The sequence below is a fragment of the Bombus impatiens genome, unplaced genomic scaffold (genome assembly GCF_000188095.3).
Source record: "Bombus impatiens unplaced genomic scaffold, BIMP_2.2 scf_0377, whole genome shotgun sequence".
NCBI lineage: Eukaryota > Metazoa > Arthropoda > Insecta > Hymenoptera > Apidae > Bombus > Bombus impatiens.
In genome coordinates this window covers 1,795,002-1,822,440 of record NT_176796.1, presented here as the reverse complement: position 1 = coordinate 1,822,440, position 27,439 = coordinate 1,795,002, and the positions used below count along the sequence as shown (strand labels likewise).

General features: G+C 44.6%; 1 protein-coding gene and 1 long non-coding RNA gene across 2 annotated transcripts in view; both read left to right on the top strand.

Annotated features, from left to right (window-relative positions):
• The window catches only part of LOC117151704, a 25,672-nt gene extending 24,697 nt beyond the window's left edge, over positions 1-975 (top strand). Inside the window, exon 4 of the long non-coding RNA XR_004461800.1 lies at positions 964-975. This is a non-coding gene — a long non-coding RNA (uncharacterized LOC117151704). The remainder of the gene's footprint in view (positions 1-963) is intronic.
• The window catches only part of LOC100746381 (B-cell receptor CD22), a 319,222-nt gene that overhangs the window by 133,468 nt on the left and 158,315 nt on the right, over positions 1-27,439 (top strand). Inside the window, exons 4-5 of the mRNA XM_003489821.3 lie at positions 22,298-22,631; positions 23,377-23,612. Of these exons, the coding sequence (XP_003489869.1) occupies positions 22,298-22,631; positions 23,377-23,612 (570 nt within the window). The remainder of the gene's footprint in view (positions 1-22,297; positions 22,632-23,376; positions 23,613-27,439) is intronic.

The following is a 27,439-nucleotide window of genomic DNA, read 5'->3' as shown; positions in this document are numbered from 1 at the left end:
GGGTGGAGTTTCATGGTATATTTAAAAAACGTTGGCCGATGAAAATATTTTTTCATGGTCGCGTTCACGACGATTCGCGGAATCCCTCAGGGACAAGCAACAATTTCGTTGTAAAATGAACGCGACGAACATACGTTTCAGTGGCTTTTAAAAACTTCGGAAACACTGCACGGTTACGGCCTTTCGAATTTTTTCTGTACGCTTCGCCCCTTCGCTTTTTAATTGCATTCTGAAAAATCGTTCGATCGCTGACGAACAAATCTTCTTTCCCTCTATTTTTCCGTCCCATTTTACCTTTCGCTTTGTTCCTTTTATTTTATCGTTCTCTACTTGCTCTTTTCCTTCGTTTTTCGGCTGTTTTAATGTTGCCACGGAGGATCGATGTTGCCGGCGATGAAAAATACAAACAGGACCGGGTTACGCGGCGCGATTCCCTCGGCCATTTTCAACGCAGACAAAGAGGCGATAGTAAATCGCGAATATGATGTAACAGGCCAGCTCGAGCGTGGGTGCTCGAACGGTGTCTCGTATAACGAGCCGGCTGCATGGGAAACGCTTCCTGAAGACAGTGAAGAATTACCGTGACGCGAGTGCACAAAGAGCCGCCGTCATGGCACGACGCTCGGTCGTTAAAGATCTCAAAGCTTTCGGCGCTTCGGAAAAAAGCGACATGGACGTTTCTGTCGCGACGCGTTCTGATCACCTCGGAACCGTGTCCGCAATTTTTAGTGGCACACTCGATTCACCTTTGACAGATCGTTGTAACGACGTTAGATTGAGAAAGATTTTTAACAGCTTCGAGCGAGATGGTTTTATTATCTTTCCGCGAGAAGGAACATCGGACGAAGATCTTTTCCTCTCTGTGTTGGATTACCTCGAATCGAGTAATTCGTGCGACGTAAGAAGCGCTCTTTAAGCAACGTTACCCTTTAACCTTATTTTTTATAGCCTTGAACCATTCAGACTTCAAGCAAGGTGCCATAAAGCAGTAAGTGGCAGTTACGGTATGGCCATTTTATTTTTAGAATCTGCTATGCCCGTTATTTTAGGTATTACCGGCTGAACTTATAACTTCGACACAGATTCTAGCGCCATTAAGGTCGGATTAACCTTGTCACACGCGACCAACCCTCTTTGCTTAGAAAATCCAAAGTTTCGAAGCATCCAAAGAACGAAGTAAGAGGTTTACCCTGTAACTCGCTGTTTCGAATGCATTTAAACCGAACTTTCGGACGTCAAAAATCTGCCAGGCACGGGGTCTTGGTAAGTTGGCCAAGTTTCGAAGAAGGTAAAAGAGAAAAACGAAGAAACTCGAAGAGTTTACGTAACCTAGAGAAAAAGTGGCGCCAATTCCGCGGTCTTTCTAGGTACAGGCTTTTTTTCAAACTTGAATATCGATCGCACGCTATTAGATTGACCGCGGCTCGTTGCACACGACCGATCGTTAGAAAGATTTATGTCACGGTCTGGAGATTGATTTACCGCGCGCCCATGCCTTTCAGAAGTGGACAAATAAACGTTGCGACAAAACGCGGAGAACTGTACACGATCAACGTAGCGATGCATTTTACCACCACCTGTCGTCGTTCGTCTCTTACGAATGAAATCGAATTCACGAAAGAATCATTCAACGTGCCTCTGGTCGCGTTAATCGTTGTTCACGTTCGCCAAGATTCGAAATTTTTGGCAAAAGAAGGTAAAAACGTATCGAATGCGTGTTTCATCGCGATATGCGTCAACGATCGTTGGACGAAATGAACGATTTATCTACCTAAATGAACAATATATCTATTTGTCTTGTTATATACGTATAATGCCACAATATCGTATAATACGTAATAAATTCAGAATGTAAAGATACAGAAACTTTACGTCACTCTGCCCCGTTAAATAAAAAAGCATGGAAACAAAGCGTCAAATAATCGCGTTACGTAGCTTTCATACCCTTCGGTGTCAAGTCTGGCGTATTTATACGAAAACTTCTATCATCGAAAAATTTCCACGGGGCGAGTAAGAATATCGCGAGCGATATACAAATCTATCGAAGAATTTCGGTTGGGAGCTTGCGATCTACGCGTGCAGCTATCTTCGTATACTGGAGGAAGCAAAAAAAAAAAAAAAAGAAAAAAAAGATGAAAAAAATGCTTAAAAGCAAGCGAGATACGTGCGCCGACCAGAGGGTATTTACATATTTATATTTCTCGCACGCACGAATCCGCGCGGCTCGTATTTGTTTAATAAATACATTTCCGGACGGCCTCTCTCGCGGATATTCAAATTTCAGCTGGGGGCACGCGGCAGTGCGTCGAAATTTCGACGTTGCTCGAATATCGAAAAATCGCTTTTCTCCCCTCTCGCGCATTTTTCAACCGATTACACGGGGCCAGAACCCGGTTACAACACGAAAGTCTGAAACAAAACCACCGCCCTTACGAAGCCGATTTCTATTTACCAGCCACGACAGGGATTAATTCGCTCGGCGAATTTATCGACGTTGAATCGGCCCGGAACTCGATACGATGTTACAACGCGATCGGTGCTGTGGTCCGGATACTTACGACCTGTTCGTTCGCTTTGTTGCGACATGCTAGTGGATTCGTAAAGCTGATAGATATTTTACAGCTTGCAATTGTTTTCTGCTTTTACGCCAGGATGATTTCACTGTCGATATAAAGTAGATTTCATCGGGGAACCTGACGCTTTCTAAATCATTTTTGTTCATCGACCAAACAATTTTCAGCCGACTATTTCCTTCACAATCGTACGCTGATTCTAACGAAAACTACCCACCTTTCGTACGTACGTGCGTATATTTCCAATCAAAGATTTCACCGAGGAAACTAAACGCGAAAGGAAAAAAAATAAACGATAAAACGATACGACCTTCGAGTATTCGGGCAATCTCGTAAATCAACCAGAAATTGTCCCATAAAGTAATTACATTTAGTCAGTTTGTCGTGCCATCAACGATCCAAGAGTTTGCTAAGATCGAGCCACCCTCTTGCCATTCCCAGTCTCACGATATACCGTGAAATGAAACGATTGACATAAAACGAAGCCACGAGAACGCGGATATTTAGCGTTTGTCGATACGCATCGAGATCGAAGGTGTTATTGCTGTCGGGCAGCAGTCTGAACCGGCTTTTGTTTTCCCCCTTACAATCGTGCAGGGTGATATTCCCGTTTCGTCCGACCTGACATCTCCCAATGCGCATTGCGATTCCCCTGGCAATAATGTTTATTACCAGCGGAATAGTCGCGGCTCGTTCGTTCGCTCTCGCTGGTTGTTTGCTTAATTTTTCTAATAAACCGGCGGATAGACGGTCTAGGGTTTACTGTCTGTCGGTATACAACGAAATGGGGGTTCGATAGAATCGCGTATCTCGTCGAGTTACTGCTTCGACGATCGGTGGAGTGGGGAGCTCAACGACGATTTTTCACTCGGGTCCGTAGACCGTTTACGCGTTTCCATGAAGACCACTCGACTCTGGATTAACATTTTCACGAACGATGGATGCTCGTTCCATCGATGGATCGATGAACAGTGTATGGCTGTCCCAGAATCTAACAATTGCAAGTTGCAAGAACTCGATGGTTGCTCGATGACGCTTGATAGATGGACAGATAGTTGGAAATTTCATTTTCACGCGAGGAGAGAAAGAGCGGTTAAAATTGGATTACCGAGGCTGAATTCGAAATTGGATTTTCTACTCACGGACAGACTACTTTCGACAATTAAATCCTAGTTGGACTTTGTGTCTCGGATGCTACAATTTATTGTCATTTGTATGTTCACTCTTTGGTAAATATCGACATACTATTTTTCTACTCTATCTCTACCCTGTTTAAAACTATCGAAATCCGAATTAGAGATTCTTCTCTTGCTTACGAGATTATCGTCGGCTGGACGAGATACTTGTCGCAATACACGAGACACGATGAAACATAGTGGAAAGAAAGTTAGGAAATCGAAGGTCCAAGTGAACTCATCGCGTCGTAGCTATATCTTTACGAGTCTCCTTCGACCTGCCAACAATTTACAGAGCGACTCTGTTCTCTACGTGACGAAGGTAACAAGAGGCAAATCGCTTTGTCAACGCACCCCCTTTCGCGCACGCGACCCTCGCACCGAGGCCCATAATTCACTTGACGTTATGCGATTCGTCGAGTTCGAAGCCGATAACTTTATTTAAAAAACGAACAGGAAAAATAAAGTGGAGGCGTAAGCTCGTCTCATCGTGTTCCCCGCTTTCTGAATAATGGATGTACCGGCGTATCTCTGAATTTTATCGCCATTCCCGGAAACTAGGAACCGCGGACGGAGGAAGAGGCTGAGCGAACAATTTGTAGTCACGGCAAATCGATGGATCGACGAATGGATTAACGAAGAAGCCATTTAAATCTCAGGCGCAAGAATTTTAAAAATAGAATCGTCGTGTTTCCGTGGCAGAATCAATCTGTTTCAGCCGTCGACTATAAAACGTCCAAGTAGTTCGCAGTTTTGTGTTACGTTTTATATCACGAAGATAAATCAGCTTTGTTTGCACGCGCGAGAACCGCGTAAGTATAGTAAATTTATTTATGCAGAAGCATCGTATTAATTCAACGATCGACGCTGGCGAAGTTTTACGTGCTGCTCAACCGAGTCGAAAATAAAGTTTAGCGCTGATAATGGGACGCGTGATCGACGTTGTCGTTTGATAATGGCGAATTAAGTTGTTTGCAAGTTGCAGACGTTGTTCGCGAAATTGCGCGTGTATACGCAAGCAAAGAGGCATCGCGACGTTGAAAATTGATGCATGTCACGCAGCGCGATTGCGATCACGTGTCAAAGTCGAGCGAAAGGCGACGTTAAATGGCATAACGTTCCTATCAGTTGCCACCGTTTTCTCTCATAACCTGCTCCTCTTCGTCGTAACCACCTCTTGTTGCTCGTGCCAATATCTGCACGCGATGCTTCGCTTCACTCGTTATTCGATCAACAATTGTAGACACAGCTCGACAATTGCAAGTAGTAGTTCAACGATCATCGTATTACAAATTATCGTTAATACCGTTCGTTTTGTTATCCACGATATTCGTAGAATTAATTAACTACGCGGTATAGATCGCGATTTCCAAACTGTAATATAATATTACAACGTTTATCTACAAACTCAACGAATATCTACCGTATTTAAATCGGAAGCATCAATGATGGGATCGTTTCGATGACCTCGCGTGACCTGGAAATCATCTTAAGTTCCACTAACGCAATCTCGATGACTCCTCGTGAACTCTTTTGAATAATCTTAGGTAACGTAATGATACGATCTCGATGATATTCTAGGAACGTTAATGATGTTCGTTCTAATATGGAAACTTCCATGACCCCTTGTGACGTGAATTCCAATAACCGTGAAAATGACCGTGAATTTCAATAACGAGAACTCAATTACTGGTTATTAGGGTATCCAGAATAGCCTAAGCGCGGCCGACCGGATCTCGGTAGTCTTCCCCAGTGACATCGTGAAACAACAGCTTATTCTTGGGTTTTCATGCATGTTTAAGGTGCTCTAGCTCATCTAGCTTCGTAATATACTCGTTGCACCTGCGTGGATTAATATCATGGGAACGGTAGAGGGTAAGAAGGTGTGTTTCAGAGCTAACGTGCACGTTAAAGTTTTAGTAACAAGCATCCAGTAATTCTTGGCAACTTTGTAGGCGACACAGTCTCTCCAGCTCGCGCCGCATTATGTTTAAATCTTACGTCTAAATCTTACGCGATCGAAGTTACCTGTATAAGACGGAGATGAATATTTAAATTCTCATCGGAGCAATCACACCGTTCGAAAACGATATCCACCCCGGCCTCATTTTTGTCCGGCAGTGGAATTTCAGGAAGATTTTTCGTTAAACGATCGGAGAGGTGCACGGAGAGGTTAACGTGGTTCACGATCCAGTGGCAGAACTGGCGCGTATCGATAAAGTCATTTGAGGAAATTAACAGCGTCGGAGGCCGAAATGCTTGCTTTTAGTTGCTAGAATACGCTGTAACGGTTGTTTTCCACGCTTCAGCCGCCTCTATCTCTCTGCAGACCAGGACGTTGATTTACGAGAAAGAATTAGAAACTTGAAACCGAACTTTCCGAAACGCTGTCGGCCGTCGTTGATGGAATGATTTTTGGCGTTTAATCCATCGGTAGCCGGGCAACGCAAGAACAAGGGCCTGGAAACTTTTCCACCGGTTCTCGCCAATTAAGTTTTACCTCGTTACATCTTCTTCCTCGTCGCCTCGTGGCTTTTATTTTTACATCGGACTTTCTGCCAGTAGCGAGTTAATTGCAAGAGCTTCTCACCAACGATATCTACCAGGAAAATGTGAAATTCCCTTTTACAGACAAGAGTACACGTTCGTTCTTTCTGTTTCTCCGATCTAATCGTTGCTTTGCCGAATCGACCGTTTTTAAAACGCCTCTACTATCTTCAGCGATCGTGTGAGAAATAAAGTATCAAAGGAAACAAATGACGCAGCGTTTGGTTTTCATACGTTAGGAAACACGTCGCGTCCTTTGGTTTTACTGCTTCGTAAAGTTCTATCTCCTCGATTTTTATTATCTTCTCGTTGCACGTTTCATAACGGCACGCGTAGGATTTTCGAAAGGGTAATCCTCCGTAGGCTTTCGTCTTTCAGATTTCTCCCAACGCTCGTTTCCATCGACGAATTTCCAAAATGGAATTTATTTGAATGGATGTCTCTACTCGTTCGATGCTCCTTCATCAAACAAGAAATACAGGCAAATCTAATCGTATTTCGTACTACTTGCTACGGTAACTAAACGATCCATCACTCTCGCTCGTATATCGTAACCATAATCTTCTTCGAACATTCTGCTTTTTGATTCATAACTCTAGATTCTAGATATTTCTCTTTCGATTTTTTCCGACATTCGTTTCCATGAAATCTACGCTAGATTACGTTCTCGACGATCTGACGATCTCTTTGTTCGGTTCAACGAATGTTTACTCGACGACTAGATAGTTCATATTTACCTTTGCATACTATCGACGTTCCATTTTGTCGGGGCCAGTCTCTTTTTTTCTCGCCATAGTTTCCCACCGCGTAGCCGCGTTCACTTGGGCAGGAATGCCGGTTACAATCATAAAATCCGACGGTGGATATCGCCGTTTGCGATAGCGCTAGGAATAATCGCGTAATGGACGTGTCAAGGGCTTAAAAGTGTCCGGCACGATTTACTGCACGATTCTGGTGGCCAGAGCGAAAACGTGCGCGGGAATTTTATCTCCGAAAATCAGGCATGTAACTGCCATAAAATCTCGATTTAAAGAGCGTCGGAAACGGTTATCGTCGGCCCTCCCTTTTTATAATCAATTATCGCTAACGGATCCCGTGAATCGACGCGTTGATAAACGTCTCGTGATATTTTTCGGCCGCGCCGGTCCTCTATCCGGCCGAAAACCCCTCTTTTTCGCACGCAAATTCGCCGGTCGCCGGGTTAAAGTGTCCCATTTCGTTTTGTTTGAGGTGAAATATATTCACCGCCTTTGGCGTTTAACGAAAAAAAGAAGAAAAAAAAAAAAAGGAAAAAATGTTTCCTATGAAAGATGCGCCGAACAGAATATATTTTTCCATTTCGTCAGAGCTGCCGAAACGACGGTAAATTTCAACTCTTTTTCCCAAAATGAACCGCATGTTTCTATTTTAAAAATTGCCATGTTTCACCTCTGTTTACCTACATGAATTTCAGGACAATATCAACAAGTTTCATTATTTGTTCGATCGAGCCGATGTTTGAGATAAACTTGCTAGAAACAGAGGGATTTTGCACGCCGATATTTCGATCAATTTCGAAACAACGAAAGCGCGGAATATTTCAAGCAAGCGAAATTAAAGGAATCGCCATATGCTAATCCATCGATATAGTGGATTATGTACTAATTACGTTCCCGATCGAAGCGACACTTGGAAACGAACGAATCGAAGAAAATCGATCTTGATTCTCGAAATTTCCAACAGCGGTAGAGAGGGTGGCGGAGAAGACGAGGCAATCGTCTGACAAATAAGTGTCGAAAGAGACTTGGCGTTCTTCCATAGGCGTTCTAACGAGGCAGACTCGCGTGGCAGACTCGATCTCGTTATTTCTTGGCGCTTCAGTTTTCTCGAGAGCGGCAACCGTTAGCCGAGCCTCCGTTCGAGCCTCCCCGACGATTTTATCCATTTTCCGGCTTGTTATTCCGATTGGTAACGAGGCAGAATTTCCCATGGACCGGCCGGAACGCAACGTCTGACAGCGGCGAATGAAATCGCGTCTCGAAATCAAGTTTCGCGATAGACAGGCCCGTTCCCCGTTTTTGCTCGACCCTGGCCAACAAAAGCAACTTGATACATTCGCGAAACGACCAACGAATCGACGTTTCACCACGGCTGGAACGCATCCGGGACGTCTAGTTTCCTGGATGCTCTCATTTCCGCGCTGCGTCGTTTCGATTCGTCGAAAGGACCGATCGCGAAATAATCGTTAAACCCGCGAAGAGAATTGTTTCGGTCCGTTAGAACGAGGAACAAGCTACGTTCGTGTCCGTGACGTATCGCGATCATGGTCGCGAAGAAGAGTTACTTCAGTTGGTTTCGATATCGAGGATTTTATTTCGCTCGAAAGCCTGCAAAGGCGTACTGCTGCTAATTACGCGCAATAATTTATTCGAGCAAACAGTCGTTGTTTAATCATTTCATTTGAATTGTAGCGCAATTTAAAAATTAAATGTAATTTAAATCTGGATGTAACGAAACGTAATTTAGACTTAAATTACCATTCCAACGGGTAATACGATAGAAATATCGTTCCTTGTTTCAGTACAGAGCGATAACGATGGCTAACTTTTATAACTAAAATCTCTGCCGACCCAACGACTACAATCGGTACTGTACTTGTGCAATTTATCTTTTTTAGTTAGCTACGACCGATCATTCACAAAAAAACATACTTGATAAGAGCATCTATCGAGATTGGCAAATCGTTGAACTCTTTCGTGTTCTAACCGGTACACGTCTGAAACAAGGTAATAGTCGCTTTACGACAGTCTGGCTCGTAAAATCTGAACGGTTAGCATTTCGTACGCTCGTAAGGGAAAGTGATCCTACCTGTTTGTACCAAGATTTACGTTCGACGTCGAGGACCAATTGAAAGCTTTCGTCGTACAAAAATCTTTCGTATACACCGAATGCGACTAATCATTCCGAAACCCTAGCTGGTTTCTTCGATAGATGTATCGAACTTCAAGTTCGTTTACGAGAATCGTCAAAAGCTTCTGGCTACGATATACCTTCGTTTGCTCGTTTACGACACGATTTTATCTTTAAATTTTCAGAGTTGCATTTAAGAACGCGCGACGCGTCCAATTGTACGTTAATGGTACGACGATTCTATTAGGTCACACCGATATAGAAACTTTGTGTAAAATTTGTTATTCCTCCGGTTTACGGGGTGTGAGCCAGATATTACTCTCTGCGGCGTGAAGGATCCATCGACTATCTCGTCGTTCATAGCCCCTTCTTTTTCCAATGTGGCGAGTCGTTCGTCGAGAAATTCCCTTGGCGGCGCTAAATGTGTAAGCGATAAAAGTATCTCTGCCAGGGAGAACGCGTCGTTTTATGTACTTTCTGCATTTCCTTAAGGTCCTGCCGGATGCCCGTAAATTCGTCGGTGCGCTACCTCCTCCTTTCCCTCTGCAGTTCTTCTCGCTCTCTCGCTCCACGTTCCCTTCCACCGGTGTAAAAGTTCGCCGCAGGGGAAGCGTTGCATTTTTCAGACAGCTTCTCGATCATCGAGCGATTTCGAAATTTACGAGTATCGTGGTTCGCGTGCTGCCATCGCTGATCGTTTCAAAGAAAACCGTGCTCCTTTATACCCGCGACGCAACTTCCGTTGTATCCGCAAGGAAACGTAATTAAGCTCGATGGGCCCGTAAATTCGATGTCACAGCCATTATCTTGAAAGCTCGAGATTAGAAATGTAGTCTCGCAAGAAGCGCGGTATCGTGAGAACGCGCGCATTATTTTCCGGCGTAGTTTTAAAAGACACGGTAGGAAGAAGGTTGTAAAAGCGAAAGCAAGAGACCACAGTGACAGAAACCGGACGCATTGAGAAAACCTTGAGCAGTTCACAGGCCTCGCTAATACGTTAGTCGTATCTGGGCACGAAGCAAGAGACTGCGTATATCATGGCTATACTTTAATGTTTCAAAAAGTCTGAAATGTTAAACGCGACGAGAGAGGACGAAGATAAGGTAAAAGAGCTTTTCTTTTGCTAAAATTTAATGTCTCGAGAGTTACCGTACAGACGACGCCCATTCCCTTCGCGCTAGGAATCGCGAAAATACGTACCAAACCATCGCGCGTATATTCCAGAAAGAAATCTTTGCACGATATCTTCGCACCGGTTGAAGGTTGAAGATACAGCTATCCTTAGCTATTCTTTCGTTCATTCGACGATGTTTCCTTACGCGATTCCTGGACACGGTATTTCCTAAAAACCTAAAGTAGCTCGCAAGACAAGCTCAACGATCGTAACTATTTAACTTGGAAGCAACGATCGAAAAGATGCGTTCTGGCGGAAACTTTGAACGGCAAACTGTTTCATCCGACCTACGTTCGATCTACCGAGACCGCACAAAGTATCAAATACGAAAGAAGCACGAGTCTTTCCCTTCGAACGATGCATCGAAAGCCAGGACAATTTATTCGATCGTGGGCGAAATAAACAGCGCTGGTATCCGCAGCTAGCATCGTCCTCCCGTAGCCGTAGCGTCGCACGTCTCGCAGCAAATGGCACTAATTCTATTCATTACCGCAACCGCTCCGATTCGTCCCGAACGATCGGGATCAAAGAAATTGCCTCTTTCTGTTACCGACATTCGCCTGAAACGTTACAGAGCAACGTCGAGTGACGATCGTAGACCGGTTACAGTCGATGGTTTGTCAGCCGGTTGCAACATTCGGATAAACAACATTGAAAAATCAGCTTTCTTCTGATAATTAAAAATCCAACGCATCGCGCGATGTCTTTGATAATAATTGCCGACGAATAGACGTGTAATCTTATCTGTGTATATAGTCTTGTCTTATATAGTAGAAAGATCCCCAAATAGATAAATAGAACAAGATTTGTCAGTGCAAGTATAATAGAACGAGTCCCTACCGGCCAAACAAGCAGAACGAACCTTTATTGGGTCGACGAATAGAATACGATCGAAATTGAGACAATTAGAGTAGACGCCGAATATGATTAGGCAAGCGAAGCGGAAGCAGTCAGACACAGAACGGTACGTCTTGTTGTATAAATAGAATAAATGCCGCGTACGATCTGGAAGCTAAAACGGGATGGTTCCTTGCCAGAGAAGCGAATTATCCTCGTCTTCGGTTAGTGGACTACAAATTTCCAAGCATTGCTCTAATGTGACACGCGAAATCGAATAAAAGTCAGTCACTGTGGATGATAGGTACGCGCGAACTCGGGACGAAGAGTGTAAATCAAGTGCGAAATTCCAACGGGGGTCGAGCCTCAAGCGGAGACGATGATCGATTTTCATAGCGGCCGATTTGTACCGGAAGCCCGGTCCTCGCCACGATAACAATTATCGCTAAGTGGCGAACGATGAGAGTGGGTCGAGCGGGAATACGAAACATGGCCCTCGTACGGCCGCTATTAGTGCCTCATTAATAACGTCGCTCGCTCGTGGTACCGGTGATTTAGTGGATCGAACGGTGCGCGCGAACCATCCACGCTGCCCGAAAGAGAGAATAACGACCGACGACCACGTCAATCTCTTCCGGGGCCGTCCTCCTCCTCGCAGATAGAAATTACCGCTAACGAAGACGTCGAGTACCCTCGAAACGAAAGAAACGAGCCGAGGGTTCCAGGTAACTCGCTGGCTGTCGTCCGAAAGATTCCATGTCGATGAACCACGTCCGCTTTTATATTTGCCGGTTACAACGAGGTTGCAACTTCGACGGTGGCAATATCATAAAATAAAGCGTCTAGGGATGTTACGGGTCTCACACCGGTAGCACATGTCAGTTTTTCGAAAGCGATTTCTCCCATCGTCGACAATTTTGACGACGAATCGTAGAAGAAGAGATTTCAAGATCGTAATCGTTCTACTTTGCAAAGAACTAATTTTCTATTTTACTTGTCGCTTGTTTAGCAACAGTGTTTTCCGCGTCTCACGAGTTCATATCGTACGATCCATCGAACAAGACTCGATATCTTACGCTTGCCAAACCATCTAAAATTACTTGTTGTTTCGGCCGTCGAAGCACGCAAAGTTCAACTCCTGACTGATTTTACGACCTCGCTATATCGCTTCCGTCGCTCTAGCAGCGAACAAGCAGTGTCCGTTATTAAGCGGCAGGTAGCGAAGTTCCTGGTTGATGGAACCGCGATGGACGATGTTACGGAAACGGTGAACTTAAGTGGAAAGCAATGCTCCGGCATTACGCGTTGCCCGAGCTTTAATTAATCTTTCACTAGTATCGGAAGTCCGTGACTAAACGAGACGATCGGGCAGCTCACTCCTAAGTAAATGAGATTTCTCGTGAGATTAAGATCGCTGAATAAAACTTCTTAAACCCACCATATTCCACTTGCAAAACCTCGGCGTTCGATAACCGTCGAACATCGCCATCGCCGCTCGAGATATACAGCTGTACATCGATCCATACAGCTTCCGAGTATCTTCGTCGATTCCTATCAACCCGATCAGAACGTCAAAATTTAAAATGTTGTTTTAGAGCCGCAGCTTTTGGTCTGTGGTCGTTTTTCATTCGACCAGCTCTTCCAAGGACTCGCGTACATTCGATATCGTCCGAACGGATGCGACTTCGAAGGCAAAAGAAGTCGCGGAGCTTCGTCGATTCGTTTCGTTCTGGCACGACCACGTCGCGAGTATCGGTTATGCAAAATGTTCGATACGGAACGATAACGATTAAAGATAGCGGAGGTGGACTTCGTGGCACTCGCCGCACGCGCGGGTCAGCTTCTTTTTCGACCTATGGAAAACGGGTGGGTGGCGATTTCCGGTTTGGCATCGTGCGCCGGACTCGGCACATTCGACATCCGGTTCTCGCCTCTTGGCGAAGCTTCAGAAAACTTGCAAGATCCGTAAGCTGCGCAGTGGAAAGTGTATCAATCACTCGATATCTGTGGCTGGAAAACCGGATCCGGCCTATGTGTGTATAGGCGAGCAGTTTGTTTGAACGAAGATTTTCCTACTGCCGTGCGATCGTGGCACGCGGCCAGCCTGAAATTACTCGCGTAACTTTCCGCCAGTGAATGCGGGGGGATGCTATCATAAAAATTGTCGGATATTTTTTTTAAATAGAAACGGAACGTTTCCCCTGGTTTAGCGGAGATTCCACGCTCAGCCGAAGGGAATCGGGATGAATATTCGTGGATCCACTGGCTGCCTTTTGAATTATTTTCCGATGTTGCGCGGACAGCCAATTTTAGGTAAGTAACGCGATATGGGTAGTTTTCTGTTCTTTTTACATCCAGTCTCTTTGCGTTCCTCCATCAAATTACACGCGATAGAATCGGTCGCGCGTACATTAAACGCAAACCTTTAAAACAATTTCGAAAGTAATTTATAGAACGAAACATCGGGCGTATCTCGAGTGACAAAACGGAAAAACTCCAAGATTATCCTTTTACGTTATCCGTGTAATCGATCAGTTTCCCTCAACCTGTATTCACACTGACGTAATCCACACAAAAGGATCGCAATCGAAGCACCGAAGCCATCGATCCACCCGTCCATTCTATCCAGCCTGTTTACCGCCGCTAACTCTGCAATCAGTGCGCGCAGATACTGTACCGCTTGCACAGAGCGGCACTCGATAATGGCGGGGTCGAGCGTGCATCCGGTTTCCCGGGGGTTGTCGTGAGGATTTTTACGACGCCGGCAATGGACGACGCCGTCTGGATACGAGGGTACTCCAATTTAATTCGCATAGCCCGGCGGGCCGGCGATCGTGTTTCTTTGAGCTCGCGGTTTCGCTCGAAATCTCGGCTCGTTTACGCGACAACGTAACCTGCTGTCGTAGTCGTACGGATGGGGAAGCGCGCGCGGATCACACGACGCATTACTGCGTTGCCGCGGAATTAATCAAGCCTATCTATATTAGAAGGCATGCTATGCGGTCAGATTAGAATCCCGAGCAATCCGCCGGCTCCGGATGGACAACGCCGCTGTTAATGGAACTCCGTGCGGCCAAGGGTTTCACCGCTCTGTACATATAATATCCGTTGCCTCGTCGCCGTCACCGCCGACGCCACCACGTCGAAGAATCTCGCCCTCTTTCGCCGTCGCTTGATAGGAATACAAGTGGCACACCGTAGAAATCCTAATTTTCGATCGTCCCTCGAGGGATTTGCGGTGGATTAATAGGCTCCATTGAATCCGAAAGGGACGATCGAGTGCTTTTGCCAGGGTTCGACGACCAACGAAGTTGGTGTATTTTTCGAGAATTTGAAAGTTAATAAACTCGGAAGTTTGACCATTTTTGGATATTAGAGAATTTGAATATTTGGAAATTCAGATATTTAGAAATTTCATTCCATCGCGCTGCATTCGTAGTTTTGAAATTGGACGTTGAATAGAAACGTTTCTCCCGACTCTTTTATAACAAACGCGACAGGTTTAATTTGTTTTCAACGATAAGTTTGAAAATATGGATGCGCGATAGGAGTTCCCTTTCTGTCACCGCTTTTCATTTGCGTTATTTACGAGAGAAATCTCGTGCCGAAAAAGATTATCCTAGCAACAAATTCGTCTAACCGCCTTTGTTACGAGATATTCTCGTTGTTCTACCTTTTACACGTTCCAATTATAACTTCCATCGACTCTTACATCTCCCGTAGAGGAATATAAATCACGCGTCGCGTCAATTACAATCTGATATTTGGCCTCCGATTAAAAACGGACATCGGGAAATGCGAGTTACGTCGTGCGCGTCGATTCAGTCGCAACATGAATTTATATCGCTGCGGAACTGTTTTCCTGCCATGCGTCCGTGACATTTGAAATAACGATATTATTTTGTCATCTGAAATCTGTACAATCTCGAAAACATAACAAAAGGAAATCTCCAGTTCCAATATAAAAATCCAATTCTTTAACTCCTGTTTAACCTCCATAGTCCACGAAAGTATTCGTCACAGGCTAACGTAATCGTTCCTATGCAAATCGTTCGTTTTCTAGATCGTTCCCAGCTGCGAGAAAATGAGCAAAACAGTTATTACAGAACAAAAAAAAAAAAGAAAAAAAGAAAAAGGAGATACGTAGTTGTATAAGCAATAACAGCTGGAAATGTGGGCGCGAGAGAGTGAAAAAGTTCATAACGTATCGGTAGTGCTTAAAAACAAATGGATCCGACATACTCTTCGATGTTTATGAACGTCGACCGTAATCGTAACCGTCCGATGGATCGTAACGATTTCTAGTTAGCCGCACCTGATTCCACGCGTTCTTCGAACAAAACCAATCGGACGCCAGAATACAGCTTTTGTTTCTCTTCTTCACGGGTCGATGCTCGTGTTTTAATTCCATGTAGTTTTCAGCATTTTATTTCTCACTCTTTTAATCTATTGTTACGTACGGCTAACGATAAATAGAAATAACGATATAACTCGTTTTTAAGACGAGCTATAGAAAAAGTTATCGAGATATGTATAATTTCGTGTGCCGGACTAGATTGATCGCGTAGTAGTGACACATGTACGTGAATACGAGTGCGTGGATGTACGTGTGTTCGCGGCGTCTCGAAAACAGAGGAACGTAAACCGTTTAGTTAACAGTGTGCTATGGAAGAAGGCGAGACAAAAAAAGTGTAAACGCGTATCGACGAATATCCTTGAAATCGTTTATCAAATAAATATATAACTATTTTAATACAAATGCCAAGTGTAAACTTGGCGTTGCTATATCATTATTTCGGCAATTAAGATCCAAAATTATCAAGAAAAGCGAAACGCGACTCGACAGAGACACACGAGTAATCGTAAATTCGATTCGCGTTCGGCGAGAGGAGACAAGCTCGCGGAAAATTAGCGGCGGGCATTGTACGACGAAAAGATGGAATTGAAATCGATTCGACATGAAATAAAAATAAAACTTACGCGGTCGGTTATACGAAGCTTGGTTTTCCTGCTTCTGGATTATTTCAATGCATAAACGGAAATTCATCCATTGAAATTGTTCGGCCATTGTGGAAACGTTTAAAGGATGTTGAAGAAAGCGAGCAGAGTCGCAAAGGTATGTTTCCCCGCGTCGCGTATTCTTTCATCTAAGATAATAGTTTCCTTTGTATAAATTTAATCTTCGATCGATCGTTATACACCGCAGACCGGAGAAAGGTACGAACGACCTTCCGTTCCATCGTGAAAAATAAATTTGCGTATCGTTTCGTTACGATTCTTTCGTACGCAAAGCTAATTGGCGAAATCAGATACCGACAAATTAATATCGGGATCCGTGCATACGATTATACGATATACAAACAAATTATATCTGTATATCCGTGTTCAATGAGTTATCCAACGACGTTCGTAATTAGGGATTAATTCGGTTCTCGCATTCGTGGATTATAAACAGTACAACGTATCCCCCTGTATTTTCCCTGCCGCTGAGATTAATCTGTTCCCCGATGGAAAACAGGACAAGAGAGCTGAAAGAATATTTCGTATAATCCAGGAGGAGGTTGGGGGTGCTGCCGGGGTCGAAATCTCGTGTGTTGTTCTTGCCGCGTCGGTATTTGCTCGTCGATTCGAGTTAACGAGAGCGTCGTAGTGATTGGAATTACCGGGCAAGGACCGGAACGAATACCGGTCCGTAACTGTTTCCGTAGCAGAGGGTATTACAGAGGGCTTAGTACAGGATGACACCGAGGATCGGAGTAAAGGGTGAAGAGAGATTAGAGGATCGGAACGAGAGGAGAACCAGGAGGAGGGGAATTGTAGAGATAGAAGGAGGTGTGGCCTGGGCGAGAATCACTCCGGTTGCCATCAAAGACGTTCGTGCTGTGAATTCCGCCAAAGATAAATTCCCTCGCCGATATATATCCATACCGTTGAATTCTTTCTTTTCTACTTCTTCCATTTTTCTCGTTCTTCCATCTCTCTCTCTCTCTCTTCTTCTTCTTCTTCTTCTTTTTGGTTTCACCATTTTGCCTCCTTTCTCTTTCGCCTTGTATCTCTTATTACTCTGTTAGATGTGCTCCAGAGACGCGGTCTATGATCTTTACAGTTTCATGTACACAAAACCGACGTTGTATCGTTTGTACCTTCTTCTTCTTTTTTTCTTCTCTTACTTCGCTCGGTGCTTTCTTGCGACCATAGACTCGTTTATACCTCGCTCCTCCCTTCGTCCGTTCGTGAGCGCTCGAAATTTTCGGCAACATTTTCTGATATTTTCCAAACTACCAACAGTCGGTTTACTGGAAAGCGTTTCAACAGATTCGTAAATACGCGCGGATACACCGGTGTAATAGCATCCGAGGAACACAACAGAAAATATTTGTCAAGAGTTACGAACGTTGTTGTTGCAACGTGCTATTTGATATTCGCCCTGCGCACGGTCGATGACATTTTTTCACACGCGGTTGCCGTGACCACGGAGAGTCGTTCGATCCGGAAGGAAAATACGCTAGTTCGCCACGATCGATTCCTTTCTGCCCAACTACATCGTTCAAAAATGATTATTATACGGATCTGTTCGTTTTGTTTGGCCAAGGTGCGCTTTTAAAAGGCTGAACGTATTTTCGGCGAAGCGTCAAAACACCTTCGACAAATACGTCCGTCAGTTTTATCGGACGACGATGCTCTCTATCATTTTGACAGTCGGTCGGTGGAAAATGAATTTGTTTCCAAAGATACACAAACACTCAGACCCGGTTTTAATATCGCTTCTCGATTTACCCTCGTAGGTGATTGATTACTTTCGTAGCCTTCCTACCTAGTCTCTCCGTCATTCGATATCCATTAGAAAACAAAGAGTTGGAAACCTTTTATACCGTCGGTGCAATTTAAATCCATATCTTTCAGCAAACCAGACAAAACGCAGCGATAAATACCGGTCGCGCTCAATTATACCATTTCTGTCGGAGTCAAGTACTCGACGAAACAGACACAATGCGCCCATTAAAACCATTGTACCCTATACAGCTGTGCACTTCCGACGTTCCGCGGAACTGGCGCAACAAATTCACCCCTTCGGATAACAGTATCCTCCGACGATTTTCTTTACGGCACCATTAAGCCTGGAAATAAGTAGCGATTAATAGCGCGACGAAGCGAAATCCTATAGCCGGCGGATGGTCGGGGGTTGGAGAGTTCGCCGTGCAAGAGGATGGTAGGAAGAACTTCCAGCCAACTTTCCACGGTATCACATGCGTTTTGCGAGACTAAGTTTCCTCCGTACCGCTGCGCGCCCCGTTCCCTCCGCTCCGCTGCTTCGTGCAACGTTCGACAAATCTAGTATTTCGGGGGGGATTAAAGACGAAGCCGAGTTTCCCCGATTCCTCTTCGCAAATTACCGGAATTCCCCGGGCGAATTCGCATATTTCACGTTTGATGCGCCACGAACAAAGGGAATCAGGACGCGGAGTTTGGATTCTCTTTAACGTACGTAAAAGAGAGAAAGATAGAAGAAAGGAAGATAGAAAGAGGGAAGGAAATAAAGGAGAGGCGAGAAGAGAGACACCGAGTCGTTCGCGTTCGTGTCCTCCAAGATGTCAACCAAAGTAGCGACACAGCAGAGTTTCGCGAGCGAAGGAAAAGGAGTTTATCCAGTGACACGAGGTGACAAATCCTCTTAACCGTTTTACAACCTCGTATTGTCGCGACTCGCATGCATACATGCAAACGCGCCGAGTAAGCACGTCACGTGGCGTCGTGTCTCTCCGTTTGTTCTTTCGCGTTTCACGCCCGCGTCGCTCTAGCGTTTCCATTTTCTTACCTGTGTTCGCCAAGGTCGGTGTCGCTTATCGCGGTTGCTTGCGAGCAACCAGCAACGAAGAGACACGCGCAGAGATAGCTCGTTTCGTCGGTGGTTATCCTTCGTCTTTGCGATTTCATACAGCGCCGAGGACTCGCTCGCTTGTTGCAAGCAGTCACGGTTGTTTCAACCGTTGCCGACCGGAGTTCTTAAGGATTTTACGAGGTTGTAAACGTCGGAGGACGTCGCACGCCACGGAATATCGACTGTCGAGCGTTCCAGGTGCCACTTAATACGTTCGAGAACATTTTGCGAAGGGATTCAACGTTTTAATAAACTACACGAATAAGTATGTCAACGGTTTGACGTTGGACAGTGAAGAATGGACATTTCACGTAGAGTAGACACTCGCGACAAAGATTCTACGATCGGCAGAAATATGGTGTACGACTTTCTATTAGTGAAAATGGGGCAACTTGAGGCGTCTCTCGGTACTTCAATTTTAGCTCGGTAGGTCGCAAGATTAATTAGGTAATTAGTTCGCGTTATTTCACGTCAACATACAAGGTCCGTACGATGCGCAGTGTCTGCGCGAAGGTGCTAAACGCATGACTTATTGCACGACAAACGTAGAACGCAACCTACACCTGTAACTTGTTTGGTAACTTGTGTCCAATGTATCTCTATGAGATGTTGAAACGATCGAACTGTACGATACACGAATTCATTATAATTCATACTGTTAGAAATATCGCGAGACGAAATTCCCTGTAATTCAATTTTATATTTTTTAGCGAGTCGGTTTTTACTAGGCTCTGCTTACGCAGTTATCAGTATCAAGTTTCTCAATCTCGAATATTAAACTTCTCTAACGACGAATAACAGGATAACATTAAGCGATAGAAAATTTAATATTCCAGGATTTAATTAATCAGCGTGTAAACTACAAGGGAAATATAATACATTCCGTATCCACTATGCGTCCATACGAATTTACGCTTTAGTTTTTAAACGTCTAGTTCATTCTTGCTGAAGTGTTTCCCACGTATTCGGTTACGTGCTGTGTGTATATGTTAGCGTAACTAGGTTGTAACACGGGTTGATTAATGAAAGATTCGAGTCGAACGGACGCGAGGTTTATCGATGCCGCGTGCCACGACCCAGAATTTATCTCGGTCCTTGGTTTCCAAGCACGGAGAATTTGTCATCGTAGGAAATTACCACGACCCAAAAATCATCGTCGATCATGCCGAAAAGATATTCAATGTTATCGATCTCCATGATTCGCAATTTATTCGTCGATCGGTTATCACGACCCGAAATTTACCGATGCTCCGCAGGGTTTTACCAAACGTGAAAATTTATCGGCATCGATTTTTACGACCCAGAATTTATCGGTGCCGATTTCCACGACCCGGAATTTATTGGTGTTGATTTTCAGAGGATGAGCGAATTTATCGGCATCCAGTGGAAATTCGATCGATATTTATCGATATCGCTTTTCTCGACACGCGGAACTCGCGCGAAACGCGGAAACCTCATATCCTTGAGATTTATCGATAACACTTTCTTCAACGCGCAACGCATTGATATCGATCTTTACGATTACGCGTTTGTCATCTTTTTGTTCCGCCGCTTCTAAAATTTACCATTATCGATCTGCATAACAATGAGCACTGCCTTTTTGAACAACGATTCTTTCTATTTGGAAGTTTTTCGAATATCGATGTATCCCGATATTGTGTTGTTTCCGACGGCCAACGATTGATCTAATTCCGATTTCCACGATGCAGAAATTATTGACTTTCGTTGCAGAGAAATTCCGAGAAACTCGACGCTGAATTTCCCAGATTATATTATATCGCTATGTTATATTATAGCGGCATCGTAGCAGCGAATTCTCGGCACAGCATAAATTTCATCGACTCATCGTGTTTACGATTACATAATAGATCTATGCGATCTATATAATTTCTATATCCAAACTCGACGTTCGACATCAGAGGCATATTATCAAGTAACGCTACAATTGGCTGATTACCTTGTCAACGGTATCGGTGACCAAACAGGACCATCCAGGCGACAATAACGCATTATCGTAACGAAGACAAGCGTGTTCGCGCGAGGTTCCTTCGTTTCATAAAATCTGATCGGCATCGATAGCCCCTTCGTGTCGCGGACGCATCCCAACGACAGCGAGTGCTTTCACTTTCTGTCAGGCTGATGCGTTCAGATACAGATCGCGGTCTGTTGACATCCATTGATCATGACATGAATAATGAATGGATACACAGTCTGAATAATGCATGCATCAACGCTCAACAACATCCACTCGGTGTCGGTGTATAACCGGTCGCCGATATACCCGGAAACGTTAACGAACGCATTGACGAATCGTTTGCTCTTAGCGGATTCGTCTTCTTCTCATTCCGCGTCTTTTGTTCGGTTTATACCATTTTTCGTATGCCTCAGAGTCAAATTTACGTCACTCGTTGGATTATTCGTTTTGTTTGTTACGGACGATCGAATTTGAAGAATATTTCTTAGTTCATTTGGCCCGGCTTCGAGCAGTTGGAGCGTCGATGAAGTTCGACGACTAGAAATTAAAATCGAACAAGCGCGTACGCGCGATAATGGTTTCGCAAAAAGCGATAAAACGACAGAGACGTTTCGCGTTTCGGCTCTGTCATCGTTTGGCGAGTAATAAACATTAGCTTGTTCCGTAATATAGGAGGTCGTGAGGAGGGTATGAGTAGAGACACGGGTCGACAAGGTACCTCGGCTACGCTAGATAGTTATAGCTATTTGCGGTCCATCGAAGACATAATTAGTTTTCCTCGGTAGCCTTGGTCGACCGAAGCTGATAGACAGTTTTCGGGAGAATCGACCGACCGATGGAAACACCATTTAGTTAAGAAGTGCCTTCGTTTGCGTGGAACGCTATTTATTTTGCGGCTCTGTCGAGTTTTGCGGGGTTGCGTTACGACCGCCAAGTATGAAATTTGATGGAATAAAGTACGTCGATTATCGAGCTTCCTAAGAATCTCGTATTTCAAACTTGAAATCAATGCGTACGAATATAGAGAAACTAAAATTCCAGTAAAACAGCGTAGTAATAAAATATTTTATTTGGAATTTACCATCTAGAATTCGCGTTCGCGAGCGACGCTAAAAAAAATTGTTAACTCGAATCTGTGAAATTTCTGACGAGCAAAGTAATTTTATTTTTTTTTGTTTTTGTGTTTTTATTATTTATATTATAGACAACGCAACAGCGAGATGACGATACTATCCTTTGTCGTTACAGGGTCGGTGAACGAGGCTGGTGTTTTCACCCTTCGTGGCAGACAGGAGGGAGGGCGGCGTGCTAGAAGAACCACGACGAGCACCACCAGTACAACGGCGTCCAGCTCGACGTTGATTTCTCTGTCGGACGAGGTGGCACAGCCCGCGGCCCTTTTAGCCCCCGAAGAGGACTTATGGTCTACCAGTTCTTCCGCTACGACCGATGTTCCAGTCTCCTTAGATACAGCTGCCGCTCCGTCAAAGCCACCCTTGGAACTGGTGGTGAAACCTCACAGCAAGGTCATATTGCCATGCGAGCTAGAGAATTACTCGAGGCTGCTATTGCCCGGGGTCAGGTAATTTAACCTTCTTCATCGACGAATGAAACGCGCACGAGCGACTATCACGAGATTCGTCCTTTTTCTCTGTTACCTACCTCCGTCTAAAGATAAATTTATATCGTAGAAAATGTGGCTTGGTTTATTCGCTTCTTCCCCGAGAAGGATTTCTTTCTCCTCGTTCAAGAGAAAGTGATTTATTTGGCGTGAAAATAGCTGCTTTAGTCGGATGGATAGTGTGTTCATTTGAAATTTATCGCGTTCGCGTTTGAAAAAGAAGCTGTTTAAACTGGGCATCGCTGTTTAGCAAACTAAAATTTGATAATTAAAATTCCATTGTAAAAAAGATATTGTTAGAAGACGAGCAAGGCTTTGCTAGAACGATTTTCTTGAAAAATAGCTGTTCGAAACGTAGAAATAATTCCACTGCGGACGTATCTAGCACGGTTATTAACCAGATAGATGATGACATTCTGTCAGTTTTGATCGAAAACTCGGAAACACGTCGGAAAGACCAATATTTTCTAAAAAAAAAGAAAAAAACAACGTTCGATTCGTCTTAAAAGTAACTGGGGACGCAACGAAACAGATTCGTCGTAATTGCTGACACAGTTCTGCACGCGTAGCTGTTTCCCCGCAAATGGGAAGATTCGATTTAAAGTAGCGAGAGCAAGTAGTCGAAGTCGATATCGTCGCAGCAACGAATTCGCACGGTATTGTCGTTGCGAATTAATTCTCTAATTGATACGAATTGTCTTGTTAGGAGCTACAGAATACGACCAGCGAGATGGCTGCACGAGGGAAGTCCGGTAGATATGATTACAATCAACACGAGAACGGAAATGAGTGGAACTGGACATAGATATATCGGTGACTCTATCACGGAGGCGTTGCATATAGACAACGTTAGATTAGAAGACGACGGTATATGGGGTTGCACGCTGGAGGACGATCAGGGGAAGATACTTTCCGGCAGACCTGTGAAGCTCGTCGTCCTCGGTAAGTTACGATTATGAATATTGAACACGATAGTTATATCTAGTTAATAGTATTAGCAAATATTGACGAAACGGTACTGCCGTATAACGAGCGAGTAGCTAGAAATTAATTATCGAGGATTAAGGTCAATGCTGTTTGTCGATTCTCTTTATTAGGAAATTTTTATATTCGCGCATTGTGCTTCTCCTGCTATACGAGAAAAATTATTTCCAACAGTCGTAACGAGCTTTCAGCGAGTTATCAAGATTATTACAATTAAAAGAGAACGCCAGAAAGTAATAAAAAAAGAAAAAAATAAGAAAGTCCTGGGAAAGAAAGGAAAAATGGTCGACAGAAATATCGATCGAACTGAGAAACAGACCGAGAACGATATCGCGTGTCGGGCAAAAGCTTTCGACGAGTTACAACGTATCACAAATCATTTTACCGATTCGTCGTCCGTAACCGACTCCAGAGAAGGCAGATTACCAGATCTCCTTTCAGAGAACCACCATTCCCGTGTCAAATTATTTCTTAGTCTCTACAAAATGCTACTCCGAGTCCCAGAAATGTAAAGATTTTATGCATATTAAATCAAGTCGCTCGGACCACGGTTGCATCCTCGCGTCGCATGAATATGCATCTGTCGTAAACGTTCCTCCCCTTCTTTCTCTTCCTCTCGTTCCTGGTATTCCTTTTAATTTGCTCTTTTTTCTGCTTGACGGACGCATCGGTCGCGTTCGTCTCCGCGGCAAAACGTACATACACGCGACGAAACAATGGTATGCACGGGACGAAACAATCGTTGCAAGCGGCGTCGCCGACTGCCGCGCGACACGCTTCAACCCTCTGCGCCGACCCGCTCGAATCACGTTTCAAATGAACCAGCCGCCACGCGGCCGTCTACGCCACCCTCCTGCGGACCACTTTTGTTTTTAATATCTCGCCCGTTGCTCGCGCGAAGTACAGCCCTTCCTTTATTTCCAGCTAGCCGCTAGACGTGTCCTGGCCAACCCCGGAGCTGCTCTTTTCAGTCTGACCGTCGCGCTTCTCGCCTCGTTTATTTGTCATCCGCGCAACCCCTCGCGGCGATGTTTAATTTCGCGCGCTAGTCTGCTTGAGTTCCGAACCAGCCGACTTGTCAACGATTTCCTAGCAAGACTTTATGCAACGTACCGGGGTTTATGGCTTATTAGACAACCCGAGCTCTTTCATTGCGCTGGAACAATTTTTCTTACACTTTATGGAAAATTTTTGCGCCATTTAACCGAATTAGTCGTTTAGAAATCCGGATCTGGTAATCGTGGTGAGTGAAAAGATTCGCAATTTTTGTGCTAAAATAATTGACCGAATACCGAATTATAGCGAATGACAAATCAACGTTTGGACGATGAATACGTACAAGAACCAATTCCCAAGAGTATAGAAACACGAATCTTAACTTACCAAAGAATAACAAATGTAGGATATGTGTAACATCAAAAAGTTCTGAAAGAACAGGGCTATGAAAGAATAGAAATTAATTGATATTCGACTAAAGATTCTATACACGCAGATTTCACAGGAAGAAATTACGTACCATCGATAAAAACGATTAAACGTTTCAATTTCTTCATTACCCTTAACAAAACTGATGCGATAACATTAAGATTGTATTCGAAGGGCAATTTCCGAATATTGCGAGCTAGTAAAGAAGCCTCGAACAAAGCATATCGAAATAGAAGCATATAACGTTCGATGAAAAGACGACCGATAATATGCCCGTCGAGTCATAATCATCGATTTCGTCGGTGTTGGTGAAATCCCAGCGACTCATCGTAGCCGGGGGATGAAAGGAGGAGAAGAGATTGGAAGACGTTGCTTGGAAATGGTAACGTCGTTCTGCGTTTGATGGGAATAGATTTGCTTAGCGCCCTCGGGGTTGCCGTAAGCGAATTCGCGGCGAAGAAAAAGTTAAGAATAATGCACGTTTTATGCGGCTGCTCCGCCGAATTCTCTGTACTCGAGCCGACCAACAGACAGCGGAAGCGTCGCGGCGTTCCGCAAATCGAAATCCTCCTCTGCCCTTTATCGCTGATTTTCCACAACGAATTCGTTTAGCCGCGCCCGACAACACACTCTCTTTGTTTTTGCATTCTTCGCACCGCACTTCGTAGTCGAATCACGAGGAAACGAACGTCTAAGTTTCTCACCGAGAGAATCTCGCGTCTCGCTTTTCTTCGGCTCGACCCCACGATCCCTCCTTTAGTTTCTCCACGCTCGTTGGACACCTGTGCTCGCTTCTCTTCCGCCGACGTTAGATTCTTCGACATTTTTCCCCCGCTGTTCGAGCCGAAATTCAATTTGCCGGCTTGTTCTTCAGCCAGGACAGTCGAGGCGAGGGAGGGCACGCGTGTACTACGGTTCTCGTGTTGCGGAGAACGTCTGATCGTGACAACAGGCAGACCATTGCCGCTTAACGGTACTTGTTCCAATCGCAATCGTTCGATCCCTTCGACTTTCCTTTTAACCTCGCCCTCGATCCGTCGTACTGCCTTTCTCCTCCTCGTCCCTCTTGCTCCCTTATCTCTTCTCGTTTCCTTCCGTTCCATCCAGCAACCTCGGTCCATAAGGCTGACGAGACTGGTATAAGGTACAGAGAGAAATCTTGTTGTCCGACACGAATGTGCAGGCATTCCACTGTCCGACCAATATCGGGGCTTTCTCCTTTATCAGAGCAGACCGGGCAGATACGGCCTCGCTCGGTCCGCTGCGCCGCGTCGGTCCAACTCCATCGTCGAAACCACGCTAACGAAATTCGTGGCATTCCGCTTTCGTTCCGCCTCCTGCTGCTCCTACTCCTTCGCCGCGCTACGCCAACACTCGCGGCAATATCGTTTTTCTCTCTTCGTTTCCCTCTGTCCGGGTAACGTTCGACTTCCTAAGGTTTGCATGATAATGGCTCGATTCACGTGGACGTCAACGGAACCGCTCTTTATAAGTTTCGCCTCTCTTCCTCTTGCCGACCAACCTTTTTTCTCTTTCTTCTTCTTCCTCTTCTTCTTTATATTCTCTCCCGTTTCGAGAGTTTCTTTGTAGATTTTCGCGAGGCGAGCTGACGACAATAAAACGCCGATGGAGTGGATGGTATTCCACGTACAAAGCTGGTATTATTTAAACTTTCGCAAAAGGATGTCGAGAAATCGGATCTGTGAGCCGGTTGCACGGTACGCTACCTAAGCCGCATGCCGACCGTATGAATTAGAAACTGCTTCTTTCACGGCGTACATCCTTCTTTATCTTCCAAGGAAATACAGTCTTGGTTTCCGACTGTTGCGCTGGGTCATAAGTCGTGAAAGTAAACACCGTTCTCTATCATTTGTTTATTCCCGTCTGTTTGTTCGATTTAGCGATTTAGCGATTCGCTACTAACGTCGATTTCGTTGGATGATAAACATCGTTAAAGAAAAAGGCACGTTAATATAGAGAAATAATTAACGGCATAAGATAGTCCTTCCTTCCCTCAGATTACCACGCACAAAGACACTTTCCGGTATTCTTCTTCCAATTCTAAATCGTATCGCCACCAAAGGTCTTTTCATCCAGGCTACATCGTCATCGTCGAAAAAAAAAAAAAAAAAAAAAGAGAGGGTAAAAAGAATCACGGTCGCATAAATGCCTATCGAACGAGGAAGAGCGAAAATCTGCTCGGGAATCTGCTTGTGGGAATTAATTATACGCGTACCGCGATGTAATTTGCTAATCTCGTTATGCCACGTTCTTTGTCTCGCCGTTTAGAACTTTATTAGCGGCAGTGGCTAAATAGTTGGCCCTTTCGTCGGGGAATCTAATTAGGCGACGACCGGCAC